Source organism: Pelodiscus sinensis, chromosome 6 (assembly GCF_052426305.1).
Source record: "Pelodiscus sinensis isolate ZL-2025 chromosome 6, ASM5242630v1, whole genome shotgun sequence".
NCBI lineage: Eukaryota > Metazoa > Chordata > Testudines > Trionychidae > Pelodiscus > Pelodiscus sinensis.
The window spans coordinates 4,753,863-4,768,281 of NC_143057.1; the positions used below are offsets into that span (position 1 = coordinate 4,753,863).

At 40.0% G+C, this 14,419-nt stretch overlaps 1 protein-coding gene across 1 annotated transcript in view; it reads right to left on the reverse strand.

Annotated features, from left to right (window-relative positions):
• Nucleotides 1-14,419, reverse strand: part of KCMF1 (potassium channel modulatory factor 1) — a 47,833-nt gene that overhangs the window by 6,891 nt on the left and 26,523 nt on the right. Inside the window, exons 2-4 of the mRNA XM_075931328.2 lie at nucleotides 9,482-9,649; nucleotides 5,523-5,662; nucleotides 1,131-1,232 (exon numbers count right to left, since the gene is read on the reverse strand). Of these exons, the coding sequence (XP_075787443.1) occupies nucleotides 1,131-1,232; nucleotides 5,523-5,662; nucleotides 9,482-9,649 (410 nt within the window). The remainder of the gene's footprint in view (nucleotides 1-1,130; nucleotides 1,233-5,522; nucleotides 5,663-9,481; nucleotides 9,650-14,419) is intronic.

The window sequence follows — 14,419 nt, forward strand, 5'->3', positions numbered from 1 at the left end:
TTTACCAGTAGAATGGGCTGGGAGGATGGCACGCTGCATCCTCCATACAGGGATTCTTTGTTAAGTATAAAACAACTCAATCTCAACTATGTAGAGTTGATAATCTGTACAGATTCTTGCGTTAGCACCCTTCCTATCTAATTACTATCCTTTGATCCTTATCTGCTTCTTTTTAACTAGCCAGTCTTCAGGTGCTTATAGATTATCAGTTCTGCCTACTTATTTTTCCCTTTGATATTTTCATACCCTCTGCTCCTTGTTTCCTGCCCCCTTTCTTCCCCCTCCCCCCCTCAAACCCCTGCTCCCCTTCTCTCCTAAACTGGGTCTGCACATCCTAAACTCAAAAGTCTGGCCATCTGAAGAAGTGGGCTGTGCCCACGAAAGCTCACGATACCCTCTACATGTTTTATTAGTCTATTAAGTGCTACCAGCCCATTTGTTGTTTTTTAAGTTTATGCCACTAGGGTCTGTAGTGCTATAGTACATGGAATTCAAGACTCCTATAGTTATTTGAACCAAGCTTCCTTATTAATCTCATATTCACTGTCAAGTCCTCTTTGTCTGCAGAGAATCCTAGCTAAGAGGCCTTATTTGCATGATCATGAAGAAGTTTTCTAGATGTTCTTTGATACGGAGTACCAAATGTCGATTCAAGACATTTCCTTGTGGTGGCAGGGAGTGGAGAGCAAAGAGCCTGGGGATAGAGGCTGCTGGGCTCACTGCAAGACTCTTGCATTTATATTACTGATTTAGATCAGTGGTTTTCAACCTGTGGTCGGCAGACCCCCGGCAGTCTACAGATTATCTAGTTTCAAAGATGTCTGCACCTCCATTTGAAAACGTTTAGGGTTGAAAACCACTGCTTTAGACAAATACTGTCGGCAGGTAACTTTAATTGCATCTATTTGCTGTTTTTGCAAAAATCTATTATAGGTTACTGTTATTAATAGTACATTTGGTTCTACAGTACCCCTCTCATATGCAGGTTTTCCAACACAACTGAACTAAGTGGCAGTTCTAAGAGGTAGAGGAATTAAAATTCTACAACCTGCTTGCAAAAAAATCAAAATAAGCAGTTACAATTATATGCAATGCAATCCAGCCTTTTGACTTGGTTTGGGAAAGGATATTAAATCTCTAGGAGCTCTGTGTTCTAGTGTAAGATGTGCTGCAAAGTCATCTGTGACATGATTAGGATCTCCTCCAGGTAACGCTGCACATATTGGACAAATCTGAAATGGCAAAGTCAGAAAAACAAGTTTAACAACTTCACAGAACAGCAATGTGCGTTCATCATTCTAGGCAGATCTCTCAATAATAAATCACTAAGTTTTAATAATCAAATTCTGAAGCTGCATAGATGTAGTCACAGGTAAAAAGTAGTAAAGCCTCCAAGGAGCATTATTAGCTTCACAATATTATTTTTTAAACTGGTTCCCCCCAGTTACATTTTTAGTAACAACCTCAAAGCCCAGTGACATTTATTTTCCAATCAATTTATAACACTCTAGTTTTACAACTTGTTTTCATATGCTATTTCCTATGCAGCTAGAGTGCTTTAGTTTACACATGTTGCTAACAGCTCACATGCACCAATGCGGTGACCTCAGCATGTTCATTCGATGCTCTTGAAGGCCAGAGGTACTCTCTCTCTACTGAAGACAGAGGAGAACTACTCCAAAAGGGAGTATTTGTAACACATCACCAGTGGGTAGCATCTGCACACAGTGCCTCCCATAACAACACTGACAGCCCCCAAGGGGGCCTCGTACACTCCAACAGTGTTTATGGGCGAGGGAAAGTATCCTTCACACTAGATGGCCAGAGGTGAGGGACCTCTAACAGTACTCCCACAGTACTTGTATAGGGTGGGTCCAGAGCTGTCTTAGGGAGAGGGTCTGGCTCAGCCACTGTTCTCTACCCCTCTCCCCCACGATGCACTGCAGGGGTGATTGTACCATGAATATCTCCTCGTACTCCACAGCAGCCTCCCCCTGCTCCAGGAGCAGCTCCGCAGTCACCTAGGCTGTGCTCTCTCAGCCTTCTGGTTACACAGATCCCAAAGGTGGATCAGTTCCAAGTGAGATGTGCAGTTGACTGGTCAAGAGTGTACAACCGGCAGCAGCTGTTCCTCCCCCCCCCCCCCAAGCTACAGTATTGTGTTAAATGTAAACTATTAAAATAAAGAGGTGTTCATAACTCTGAGTTTCTACTGTACCAGAGGTATGGCTTCAGGCACCCACCTGAGGTATAGGATCAGGTTCATGCTCCTGATCTGAATCAGGCAGAAAAAGACGACTTGAACCTACGTCCCTCCCATACCATGTGAGGGATCACTCTGGCTACTGGCTATTCTAGCTGAGAGATGAAGAAGGGTTTCATGTTTTACAGGGGAAAGGAAAGCGTTGGTTTTGTTCCACACTGGAATGAAAAAAAATCTGACACATTCAACATTTTCAACAAGCTAAATATGAGTCAACAGTGTGACACTGTTTTAAAAAAAAAAAACGCAAAAATGATTCTGGGATGCATTAACAGGAGCGTTGTGAGCAAGACATAAGTCATTCTTCCGCTCTACTCTACGCTGATTAGGCCTTAACACGAGTATTGTGTCCAGTTCTGGGCACCACATTTCAAGAAAGATGTGGAGAAATTAGAAAAGGTCCAAAGAGGAGCAACAAAAATTATGAAAATTCTAGAACAGTGTTTCTTAAACTACATTTTGTGGAACACTGGTGTTCCGTGAACAACTTACAGGTGTGCCGTGACCTCCTCTTTGTTTGTGTTACTTCTTTGTTCGTCTTACAACAATTTTTTTTTTTAAAGAAAATTTTCCTAGGTGTTCCATATAAAAAATTATTATTGTTTGGTGTTCTGCGGTCTCAAAAAGTTTAAGAAACACTGTTCTAGAAAACATGGGCTATGAGGCAAGGCTGAAGAAATTGGGCTTGTTTAGTTTGGAAAAGAGAAGACAGAGGGGACATGAGAGTGGCTTTCAGGTAGCTAAAAGGATGTCACAGAGAGGAAGGAGAAAACTTGTTCATCTTGGCCTCTGAGGATAGGACAAGCAGCAATGGGCTTAAAATTACAGCAAGGAAGGTTTAGGTTGGCCATTAGGAAAGACTTCCTAACTGTCAGGATGGTTAAACACCGGAATAAATTGCCTAGGGAGGATGTGGAATCTCCATCTCTGGAGATACTGAAGAGCAGGTTAGACAGACATCTATCAGGGATGATCTAGAATGGTGCTTGGTGCTGCCGTGAGGGCAGGGGACTGGACTTGATGACCTCTCGAGGTCCCTTCCAGTTCTAGTGTTCTAGGATTCTCTGATTCATGAAACAGAACCCTTGTTTTTCCAATCAGACTCACGACCAAGTTTAAATATCCAGGGGTAGCACCAGCAATTACTACAACAGTACACATGCCCACGGGAACCGGGTATGTGTCACCCTCTCAGCTGGAAGTTTCCAATTATGCCAACACTACACATGATAAGGAAATGCAAAACCTTTAGTTCTAGCCTCACTCACATAACATGGCATCTATTTGAACAGGATCTGATTTATTCTACGGAACTGAGTTCTTTAACTTGCTGTCTAAAACAAGAACGACCGCACAAAGGCAAAAACGATCCAGTTAGCCTTGCAAATCTGGCTGGAAGTAAAAATGCTCTATGTGGATACGCATGTTTTCATTACCCATCACTATCGTAAGTATTTGCTGAATGCCAGTATCTAAGCAAGTACAGCTGTTTCAAAACATAGGCTCATAAAGCAATTGTAAATCTGAATTAACTGTCCTCAGTCTTTGCTCAGCTGCTGCAATACTACAACACTGAAACAGTTTTACACAGAGCTACGATTAGGAGACTTTATAAGCTATGATAAATGCAGCTTTCTACTAAAACAGCATGTGAACGTGCCCCGATGAGATGAATAAAGTATACGGATGAAAATGCCCTTCACCAAAGCTAGGATCAAAGACAGGGGTATAAAACTACAGGAGGCTGATCTGTGACTAACAAAGAAGGGTTCCATTTTTGGGGGAGCAGAGAGGCAGGTGCTCAACAGTATGAACTTCGGCTCCCAAGTGAAAATAAGAGACATTTGCAAACGTAGCTGCAGACCAAAATGTGCAAGTTGGGGAAACTCAGTCACACGAGAGTCTATATCTGCAAAGTTTCACTGACATCAAGTGGCATGAATCAGAACTACATTACCACACCAATGACAAAAAAGCATCTACATTTAGGGATTTTATTGCAATCGCTTTATCCAACATAGCAATGAAAGTTAATCTGAATTTACCTAAAAGAGACCCCCTGGGGGGAAGTAGTAGAAAGAAGGAAGTGCACCTGCACTTGATACCATATCTGCGTCTAAATAGAGATGAATGAACACTCTCGTTCTCTTAACTCTCAGATCCAAAGGCCAACTATGTTACCCTCTTTATTTTATTTAAAAAAACAACAACAAATGGTTTGGTAGTACTTTATAGACTAACAAAACATGTAGATGGTATCATGCGCTTTCATTTTGTTAGTCTATAAAGTGCTACCAGACCATTTGTTGTTTTTTTCCTGTACCAAACTACCTCGGCTACCCCCCAAAGCTTCTATTTTATTTTAGTTCTTCATTCACATTTCAAAGGGGTTAGGAGAGGGGAGAGCATTTGACATGATGCGAGTCATTTCCCTATCCCACAGCAGGTCTGATGTAATCCATTTCAAGCTTTTACATTTTTATATCAACCAACAGCAAATAAAGATAAAACTGAGCAACAAATACATTTGCTCAATGTTGCTCTACAGGCACAACATTCTGAAGCATGACAAGCATCCATACATGAATTATTTGATTGCAAGGAGAACTTAACCTAGCTCAAAAACTGTGTTGCAGAATATATCTGGTAGGTATTTTTGTCTAAATTAGGTATGAAGAGCTGTGGAGTTTTCTAAGACAAAAGTAATCTGGAACTCATCAGTTCCTAAATAGCCGAGGTGAGGTACAAGTCATTAGTTTCAGACCATCACAACAAAAGTCAAGAACAGAGAATTTATAAGGCATCAAAGACCGATTGCAACCTGTTTTTGAACAGATCCAAGCCTTCCTACATGTAGTAAAGAGGGATTATTCCCATTCATAAAAACTTTCAGGAACGGTAACATCTTTTGCCATGAATGCTTGGTTATTAGTTACTTGCCAATAAACAGCAGAAGCAACATAGCTCTTTCAGCACATTCTGCAACTCCCACTGTCCGGGAACAGCGATCCACGGCCAACGGGAGCTATGGTCACCAATACCTGTGGAGATGCAGGTAAATAAAGCATCCCGCGGCTAGCTAGCGGCTTGCCCTTACAAGCCGTGACCCAGTATTTGGAAACGCCTGTTCTGGTGTGAGTGTGCACCCATCACTTGTAGTTTACATGAACACATAAAGCAAGTAAAATCAAAGACATAGTAGAGCTTTTAATTTCTCATGTTTTCACCATAATTCATAAGCAATGTTATTTCTGCTTACCACTTCTGTTGATGTTTCTGCATGCTCAGAAGTAACGTGTTCTTGTAGAGATGTTTCAGTATAACCCATTTTTCCACAATAAGGACAAGTAAAAGACTGTGGCTGCTCTACAGAGAAAGCTTCTCCGCCATAGTACAAATCTGGAAAAGAAACCCAATGTGGTAGACTTTAATCATGAAGAAGCATTACAAGATACACTTGAGCTGAAATATGGTACAGGCAACTCAGTTAAACTAGTGATTTCGTCAAGTGACTCACTCAGGCACTTGGTTGTATATCTGAAAACGTGAGCAGACACTGATTTCATAAAGGTGTTCATCAAATTTAAACACTCGAAGGAATGAATTAGAGCTGTCAATTAACGCACATTAATGCCTGCAATTAACACAGAGCACAATTAACGCCTTTCCAAGGGGCAGCGCAGTAGGAGTGTGGGGTTTCAAAGGGGCAGCGCAACGCAGCTCGGGATCAGCTGGGGACTCCAGCTGATCCTGGGCTCCCACGGTGCTGCCGGGGCGGTGTTTCCAAAGGGCACCACTGCACGGAGCCAGGGTCAGCTGGGTACTTCAGCCGATCCCGGGCTCTCGCAGTGCTGTGCCTTTGAAATGCCACCGCAGTGTTTCCAAGGGTCAGCATGCCCAATTAATCGTGATTAAATTATTTAATTGCATGATTAATCACGATTTTTTTAATCGCTTGACAGCCCTAGAATAAATAGATAATATAATGTCATGCTATCAAAAACATCAAAACACAGGCACCAGGGATGCAAAAGGTTAACTGGTAAGCTTACTGGTTAACTGGTCACGCTTACTGGTTCCGGTTAACTGTTAGCCAATGGGCGCTGGACCACCCCTTTAATTGGTTAACAATTTAAACGGGATTTTACATCCCTAATAGGCACAAAGTAAGTATGCCACTTTCCATCCTAACTTGTCCCCTCAACTCCATCTCTAAATTGTAAGTTCTACAAGGTTACCCTGGTCACGGCAAATTTACACAAAACAGTATTTAAGTGTGTCTTGTCTGCAGTTACTCCCTTCCACAGCTGGAAATGAACCTACATTAGCAACAATGGGAAACTGGAGTGAGAAAATGCCTATTCCAAACAAAGCCTACACTTGTCTATTTACCAAAGCAAAAGTCACTTGCAAGCTGTTATATTCTAGTTTCTATTTCAAGCACCTGCCTCTGTGAAATTTATATAGTTCCGCTCCTGAGCAAGCCGCCACATTAAAACGCACCCTTGCAAACCTGTCATAAAAAATTAACCACTTGTACTCAACACTTAACTGCCCCCACTTCTTCACTACAATGGCTATACAATGAATAAAACTTGTTATTTATTTGCAGGCTTAAAAAGAGGTATTTTTCCTGAGCACGTAGATTCAATTCAACTCTCTTTTCCAGCATTCTTTTTCCTTGTGCCTGCAGCCAGTCACAGGAAATAATGGATTGAAAAAAGAATACATTTTGGGAAAAATATAAATCTTCAAGGTTCAAGGCATCATCAACCTCAAAATGATGAAGGTTAGGAAGGCATTTCACTGAGGGGAAAATTATTCCAAAACTGCCTTGTACAGAGTTTCTTGCACTTTCTGCTATCGGCCCTTGTCAGAAACAGGATACGAAGCTTGAAAGAGCACTGGTTTAAAATAACTGAAAATACATTATTAATAGGAACTCGTCCCCCAGATTAGCACAGGCACAGAGCCCCACACACCTAACCACAGGAATATCACACCTAACCACACAGCCACTGAACCATTTTTGAACAATAATTATCAGTCATTGGGTGTCTGCACACCCGAGACCCCAATATCTCAAGGCCAGTGGCATTAAAAAGAAGCCTCCTCTACTGGTCTATCTATTCCCGACTGCTTCGGGAAGTCTTATTTGCCAACAGCTACTAAGGAGAGGTAAGAAGGGAGGGTCACAGTGTTATTCTTATTAATATAAGCAATATATTGCCTAACACAAGTTACTTTTGGCAAATAATCCTCTTTTTCTACTTCATGATATTGTTCCCATAGGGCCTTAAGTAGGCAGCTGAAAGAAAGATATCCTCTTCAAAACAATCACTGCTAGCATACACATAGGGCCCTTCATTTTCCTTGGGAATGTATCAGTGTTTATTATCTCAACAACAAAATCAGGTGAAAATCTGAGCAAAGCACAATTTTTTAAGGTAAATACCAAGATTTATTTTGTTGGATGGAAAGATGAGTAATACTTTGAATTCTGTTCATTGTGTTTTGCTGCAGAACTAAAACAACTCCAAACACAAGGCCACCTGAGCATATAAGAAAACAATACATCTCTAATCCCAATATAAAACTTTTCATTTAAACAAACAGTTCATTGTTTGACTTAACCAATAAATATTTACATTTAATAAAAGGATTTGTGATGCACACTCAAATTCATCCTTTTCTCCTGTTTGTTTTTTTTTTAAAAGTTCAAATATTTCTGTGTGTTCTGAAACACATTCTGGCATGGAGTTTTGTTTTCTTCCCATTTTAGTGTGTCAAATCTTTGAACTAGGGTTGTAATATCTTGGTTAAAAAGCTAAGAGATGTCACTTTCTTGGACCACTGTGATGGACTCTTCATGCCACACAGAACCACAAGGCTCACCATCTTACTTCTAGCCAAACCCTGAAGAAGCAAATTTATATTTGTATACCCAACATAGCCATCTGCTTTCTGGGAGAACTCAATCTAAAAGAACAGTGCACTGCACCTAGGCAATACAACTCCACTTAAGCATACTTTTATGATCCAACTCATTTTAATTTTTCAAACTTCATGCTACTCAGAAGTTTTAATTCCAATCCATTTGGTTTTCCAGGCTCAAGAAAAGCAGCTGAAAACCCACCGGCTTGAAAAACACTTTTCGTGTTTAGATAATGGATAGCAACCACGTGGAATTTCATCAAATTATACAAAATTTACTCTGCAGGTTTAAAACAAGCCTGAAAAAGTTAATCCAAAGAATGTTTTTTTCAGTATATTATTAGCATCTTAAAAGAATGCTTATCATGAACATACCTCCTTAGTCATACCTGAAGCATTACAAATACCGTGCTATGGATTCACCATTGTGAAGAAAAGCAACAGAAGCCAATCTTTACATTTAATGGCTTTGAACTTATTTAGAATAGTTGTACTCAATTGTATTCCAAACAACCCCAAAAGGATTTATTACTAATTTTCCACTATTCAGCAACAACCTAGCATTGCCACGGGTGAGTTTACAATCCCAGCGTAACAACCAAGGATGACAGCCCTCACATCTCATCTTTGACACCACACTGCTGCTAGCCAATGACGCTTTACAGAAGAGTTTTCACGTTTCCATTTAGTCTTAATAGAAGTTGTCATAATATTCATGAAATTAAAAGTCTGTGTTATGTCCTTAATGGATGTATTCTAATATCTGAGCAGATAATTCAAGAAAAAACAGAATTAAAGCCTCCCTAAAGAAAGAGGTTGTCCATTCTACCGCCAAAACCAAGCGCCAGTAGAATGCTTTTAAAAGACATAAATCTGTATACCAGTGTTTCTCAACCAGTGGTATGAGAACCCTTAGGGATACTTGTGATGACATACCCCCAAATTTCTCTCAACTGAAATTTGGAGAAAACTGAATTTTTGTTTTAAGTTTTACAGTACTTTATTGTTTTTATACTTTTTATACCCGACAATTTCACCACCCACCTGGCTATGATTAAGTTGTTTAAACAAATGTGTTACAATGGTAGAGAAAAAAAAAGTACCCCCAGTACCTAGTTTTAAGGGGTACTTTATGAAAAAAAGGGTGAGAAATACTGCTGTAGACTCATTTTTCAATTGTGCTGCTCAGAAACACAACGGTTTATACATAAGAAAATGACAATACATGCTATGTTGAGATATAATTCTAAATAGTAACAACAATTTCAATAAGACATCACTTACCAAAATCCACCCTTGTTAGTATGCACTGCATTGGATGGTCAGTTGTATGCCTTGTTGTCGTGGCACCACTTTCATAACAAGATGCACACAGATCGTAATCGTAGCAAATTAAACACTTGTATCTGCGACCTCGAAAATTTCCTTTTAAACATGCATCGCAGCTGACACCTGTAAACAAAGAAAATTGCTCATAAACAGAGGTAATTACACTTTATTTGGAAGGAAAGCTGGCTTAGCACTATCTTCCTCTACCTGAAAAAGCCACCAGAAAAAACCCAGTAAGGTCTTATGCAGCTAAAACATATTACAGGATTAAGCACATTTACTCCTCAAACTAAGGCACACATTGGACACAATCTGAAAGTAATGCACAAGAAGACAATCAAATCACTAGTTTGCTAACTCATTATGACTACGCGTGGAACCCCACTTTCAGACACCAGAGTCACAAATGAACAGTCAACCACACGCCTCATTTGGAACCGGAAGTACACAGGCAGTAATAGACAAAAAATTTAAAAAAAAAAAAACTACAGTACAGCACTGTTAAAACATAGACTACTAAAAATAAAGGGAAAGGAGCATTTTTCTTCTGCAAAGTTTCAAAGCTGCATTAAGTTAAAGTTCAGTTGTAAAGTTTTGAGAACTACCATGACAGTTTGTTCAGTTATGAACATTTCAGAGTTACAAACCACTTCCATTTCTGAGGGTTTTGTAACCGAGGTTCTACTGTACAATCCTTTGCATGTGCCTTTAAATACAATCTTAGTCATTTGATTTTGTTTTCAAGGACACTGCCTATAAGGAAGCTTTGACCAAAACAATAGGAAGTAGTGCTGTAAAATCCCGATTAATCGGCTAACCAGGCAAAGGCTAGGTTAACTGAATGTTGAACTAGTTAACCGACTAAGTGGGATCCTGGCCAGAGGTTGCTTCAGCCTAGCTGGACTAGTCCCCAGCCTGCAGGGCTCCCACTCCCAGTCTCAGCCACCAACTGGGTGGGGTTTGCTCCTAGCTAGCAGTCCAGCAACCCCACACAGGAGCCCAGTGGGGCTGGAGCAGGCCACAGCTACTCCTGGAGAACTAGTTACGTAATTACAACGTCCCTAATCGGAAGACTCTAAAATTTACAGAAACCACAAATAGTCTAGTAGCACCTTAAAGATTAAAAAAAACACGTAGATGTTGTCATGAGCTTTCGTGGGCAAAACCCACATCAAACAAGATGTGGGTTTTGCCCACGAAAGCTCATGACAATATCTACGTGTTTTTTTAGTCTTTAAGGCGCTACTAGACTATTTGTGGTCTTAAGTTTTTCCTGTTACAGACTAACTCAGCTCCCCCTCTGAAGCTAAAATTTATATTCAAGCGATAATGTGGCTAGTGCAGAATTTTTTTTAAAATCGTGATTTAAATCATTCAGTCTTTTGTGATTTTTCTTCTCCAATTTTCCATCTTTTTGATGCAGCAGTTTGACAAAGTTATCTTTGCAAAACAGATCTGCAGTAGCCATCTGGATCTTCTATTTTAAAACACTAGGAAAAAAGAAACAAAAATCAAGATTATATACCATCAGCCACCTCTCGGTTTCTTCCTTATTCCTTTGCATATGGAATTAGTCATGCTGGCTATGTCATGAGAAGATTTCATAGCCTCTTGTAAGCTTTTTGTGATGTTGTACATGTAGTTTCAGTTCTTTGTTGTTGGTTAGATAAAGCCTCAGACTGCAACAGAAGTGTCATCTGCTTGTAATCTGACAATCTCTACACTTCCTTCAACTGCTTTTGTAAATTATGGGATTCTAGAGCGGAACCAGTGTAAACGTGTGCCCAATGTTAATCAACGTCCTCCTCGTGTTCAGTGCAAATTTGTAAGGTTTTCATAGTCAGTTGGTAGTGCAGACGCCATCTTCCTCCATCAGAAATCACTGGGAAAGCTGGAGCAAGCAACCAACCATAAGAATGACGACGCTTACTGAAGAATCTTTGAATTTTCCATCAGTTTAAAGGTTCTGTTAGGTGATGCTCAATTAGTTTTCAACAGCAAATATCGACTTATCAGACTTCTCTCAAGTGACGTCTTCAACAACTTAAGCTAGGTCTACACTAGCACTTTAATGTGCTAAAGTATTCTCAGTCCGGGGTGTGAGCACACTTTTCAGGGCCATGATCCCAATGCGGGGGTGTGGTTTTTTTTTTACTCCCCTCTGCGGCATGGATTTTTTTTTTTTTTTTTTAAAACAGCCCTCTTCTCCAGTGCTGGTGCTTTAACGTTGCCAGTGTAGACTCTGAGGTTTTCTTTTTAGACCTAGAATCAACAGGACTGAATAGGACTGTACTTCCCCTGTATGGATACCTGTAGCCATTATCTGGTCATTTGTTTGACATTGTGCAACTCTGTTTAATTTTTCCTTCATTTCTTCACTTGCCACATTGGACTTGTCAATTTAAGTCTGCCTGGAAGAGTATTTCTGTGGGAAAGTGCTTCAATTGTTTATTTCAGCTGCTCATGGCCGAGAACAGTCTTTAGGTGTTTTATCATGTCTATGTATCAATGGAGATGATGTATGTCTCACAGGATCAAACTCAAGAATATTTCGATCTTTTCAACAGATGGTATCCGAGTAAATGGTACATTGGATCTTGAAGGAGCTGAAGAAAGTTATTTCCTGCACTTTTCAAGACAAGCAAGAATCCTTTCCATGTTGCTATTTAACTTTTGACAATGTCTACACAAAGATTGCGAAGAGTCATCTGCTTTTATGACTTCAATTCACTCAATTGCTTGCTTCCTGTCACTTCCCTTCAACTTCAGCTACGTGGAGTCAGATAAATTGACATCCTGATGATTGATGACCTCTGAACATTAACCACCCACTGGCAGTATTGTCAGTTCCTTAACTTTTAGTACAGTTAGAAAGATAAACCACCACCTTCCAAGTTCACTAGTGAAGTGAAAAACAATGCAAGGTAGCCAACTGTCTAGAACACCACATCATCTAACGCTCTACCGTGCTTCTAAGTCTTAAGCTCTGTCCTTCCAATAGTTCATCATTCCATTCGCTCCCCTTCCTTCAAAAGGAAATGACAGTTGACTACACCTATCAGACATACAGGTCTCTCCAATCACCAAATGACTCCACCTACTATCCTTCCTTCTAAGCTTTTAAACCACCCTGCCACTTTCATGTCATAATAAAAAATTATTAAGTTATCACATGCTTTTAACTCTTTAGAACACTCAATTTTCATTCAGATTTAAGTGGGAAAGTTAATTTTCTGAAAATTGCGTGTGAATAAAGGAGTTTTTGATGCTAGAATGACATAGAATTTGAAAAAAAAATTGAGAAACCTTACTGTGCAATTTTTCCGGGAAAAATACCTTTGTTTTCCACAAACGTGAATACAAATGAAAACACATTTTTAAAAATGTTGTTAAAATATTAGGATGGTTCCCCTTAAACATGTTAATATGCCACATCATTTTAAAACAGCATGTCCCAAAGCTTTTTATGATCCATTCAAAACTTTCAACGACTACAAACTGTATACACTAATTCTGCAAAAAAAAATATAAGTCTTTAGATCACACTACTACTTGCAATTTTAGTTCTAGAACACAACATAGAACCAATGAATCATCCAAAACACAGGTTCTCCCATATTGCTCAAGGCCAGTATTTCTCCACTTTACTACTGGCCTGCATCATCTCATTTTTATAACACGTTGCAACTGGTGGCACCACATTACTATTTTTGTATGAGTTCACAGTTTGAGAAGATAAAAAGTTAGAAGCCTAAGCCAATATTTAAGCACCTAAATAAATGCTGAATACTTTAGAGCTTTCATTAAAACCAACAGAATCTGGCAGGTGCTCAGCCCTTTGGTAATGTAGATGCTCATGTAGGCTCCCAAATATTGACTAGGAGACTCATTTTATGCCCCTGGTTGTTTTTTTTTTTTTTTTTAAACTTGAATTTGACTCGTCTATGATTACCACCATTCTTGGTCAAAAGCCTACCACACAGCTGCTCAAGATCTCACATCCTCCACCAGCTTAATTTCTTGAGGGTTTTTTCCCCCTTTTTCAATGCCCACAATCTAACAACAGATTTTTGCACTGCAAATTGAAATCAACACTACATCCAGGGGAATGAGCACAGCAGGCCTGTTAGCTTATCCCCTGGTGTCCAATCTTTTCCCCATATATTTTACAATACTGCAAACAAATTTGTAGAATACAACTTTGACATTTAGAAAGTGGATATGGGGAAGGTCCCCAATATAAAATAGGGTAATAGGGACAACTGTGTGGACCACATATGGCAAGAATCTAGACACGATGAAGCAATTCTGATTGACACAGAGGTGCCTGCCAAAAGCAGCATAAAGGGAACTTGATGTAAATGCAAAGCAGGCCCTCTAACATCTTCTGACTATATATTTTAGAAATGTGCATGTGTCTATCTTTCTGTCCATCTGTGCGTGAGCCTGTTTCTTCGAGAATTCTTCCTAAATGACAAGAGCTAGGACCACCAAATTTGGGATGCAGCTTCCTCTTATCATAACTTAAAGCAAGGTCAGGGTTTGGTTGTGCCAGGACAATGGGATGTGCCTGGGAGGGAGAATGACCACAGGTTGGCAGCAAGGGGCCAGAGATGGGGACTGAAACAGCTTTAACCCCACTGGACCAGCAGGAGGCAGAGGTGGAGAAAGGGTCAGCTATCTACTATATATTTCAGTGTGTCTATGTGTGTGTGTCTGTCACTAAGCTGGGGGAAATGCACCCCTCCCTTGGCTCCAAGCTGAGGTGACAGAGGGCTGGGACTGCCCTCTCTCCCAGGGGCAGCTTCGTCTCCAGCCTCACCCCAGAGCAATGATTTAAATGGAGAAAAACAAAAAAGCTTATTTGAAATTGAGTAATGTCTGATAAATCTT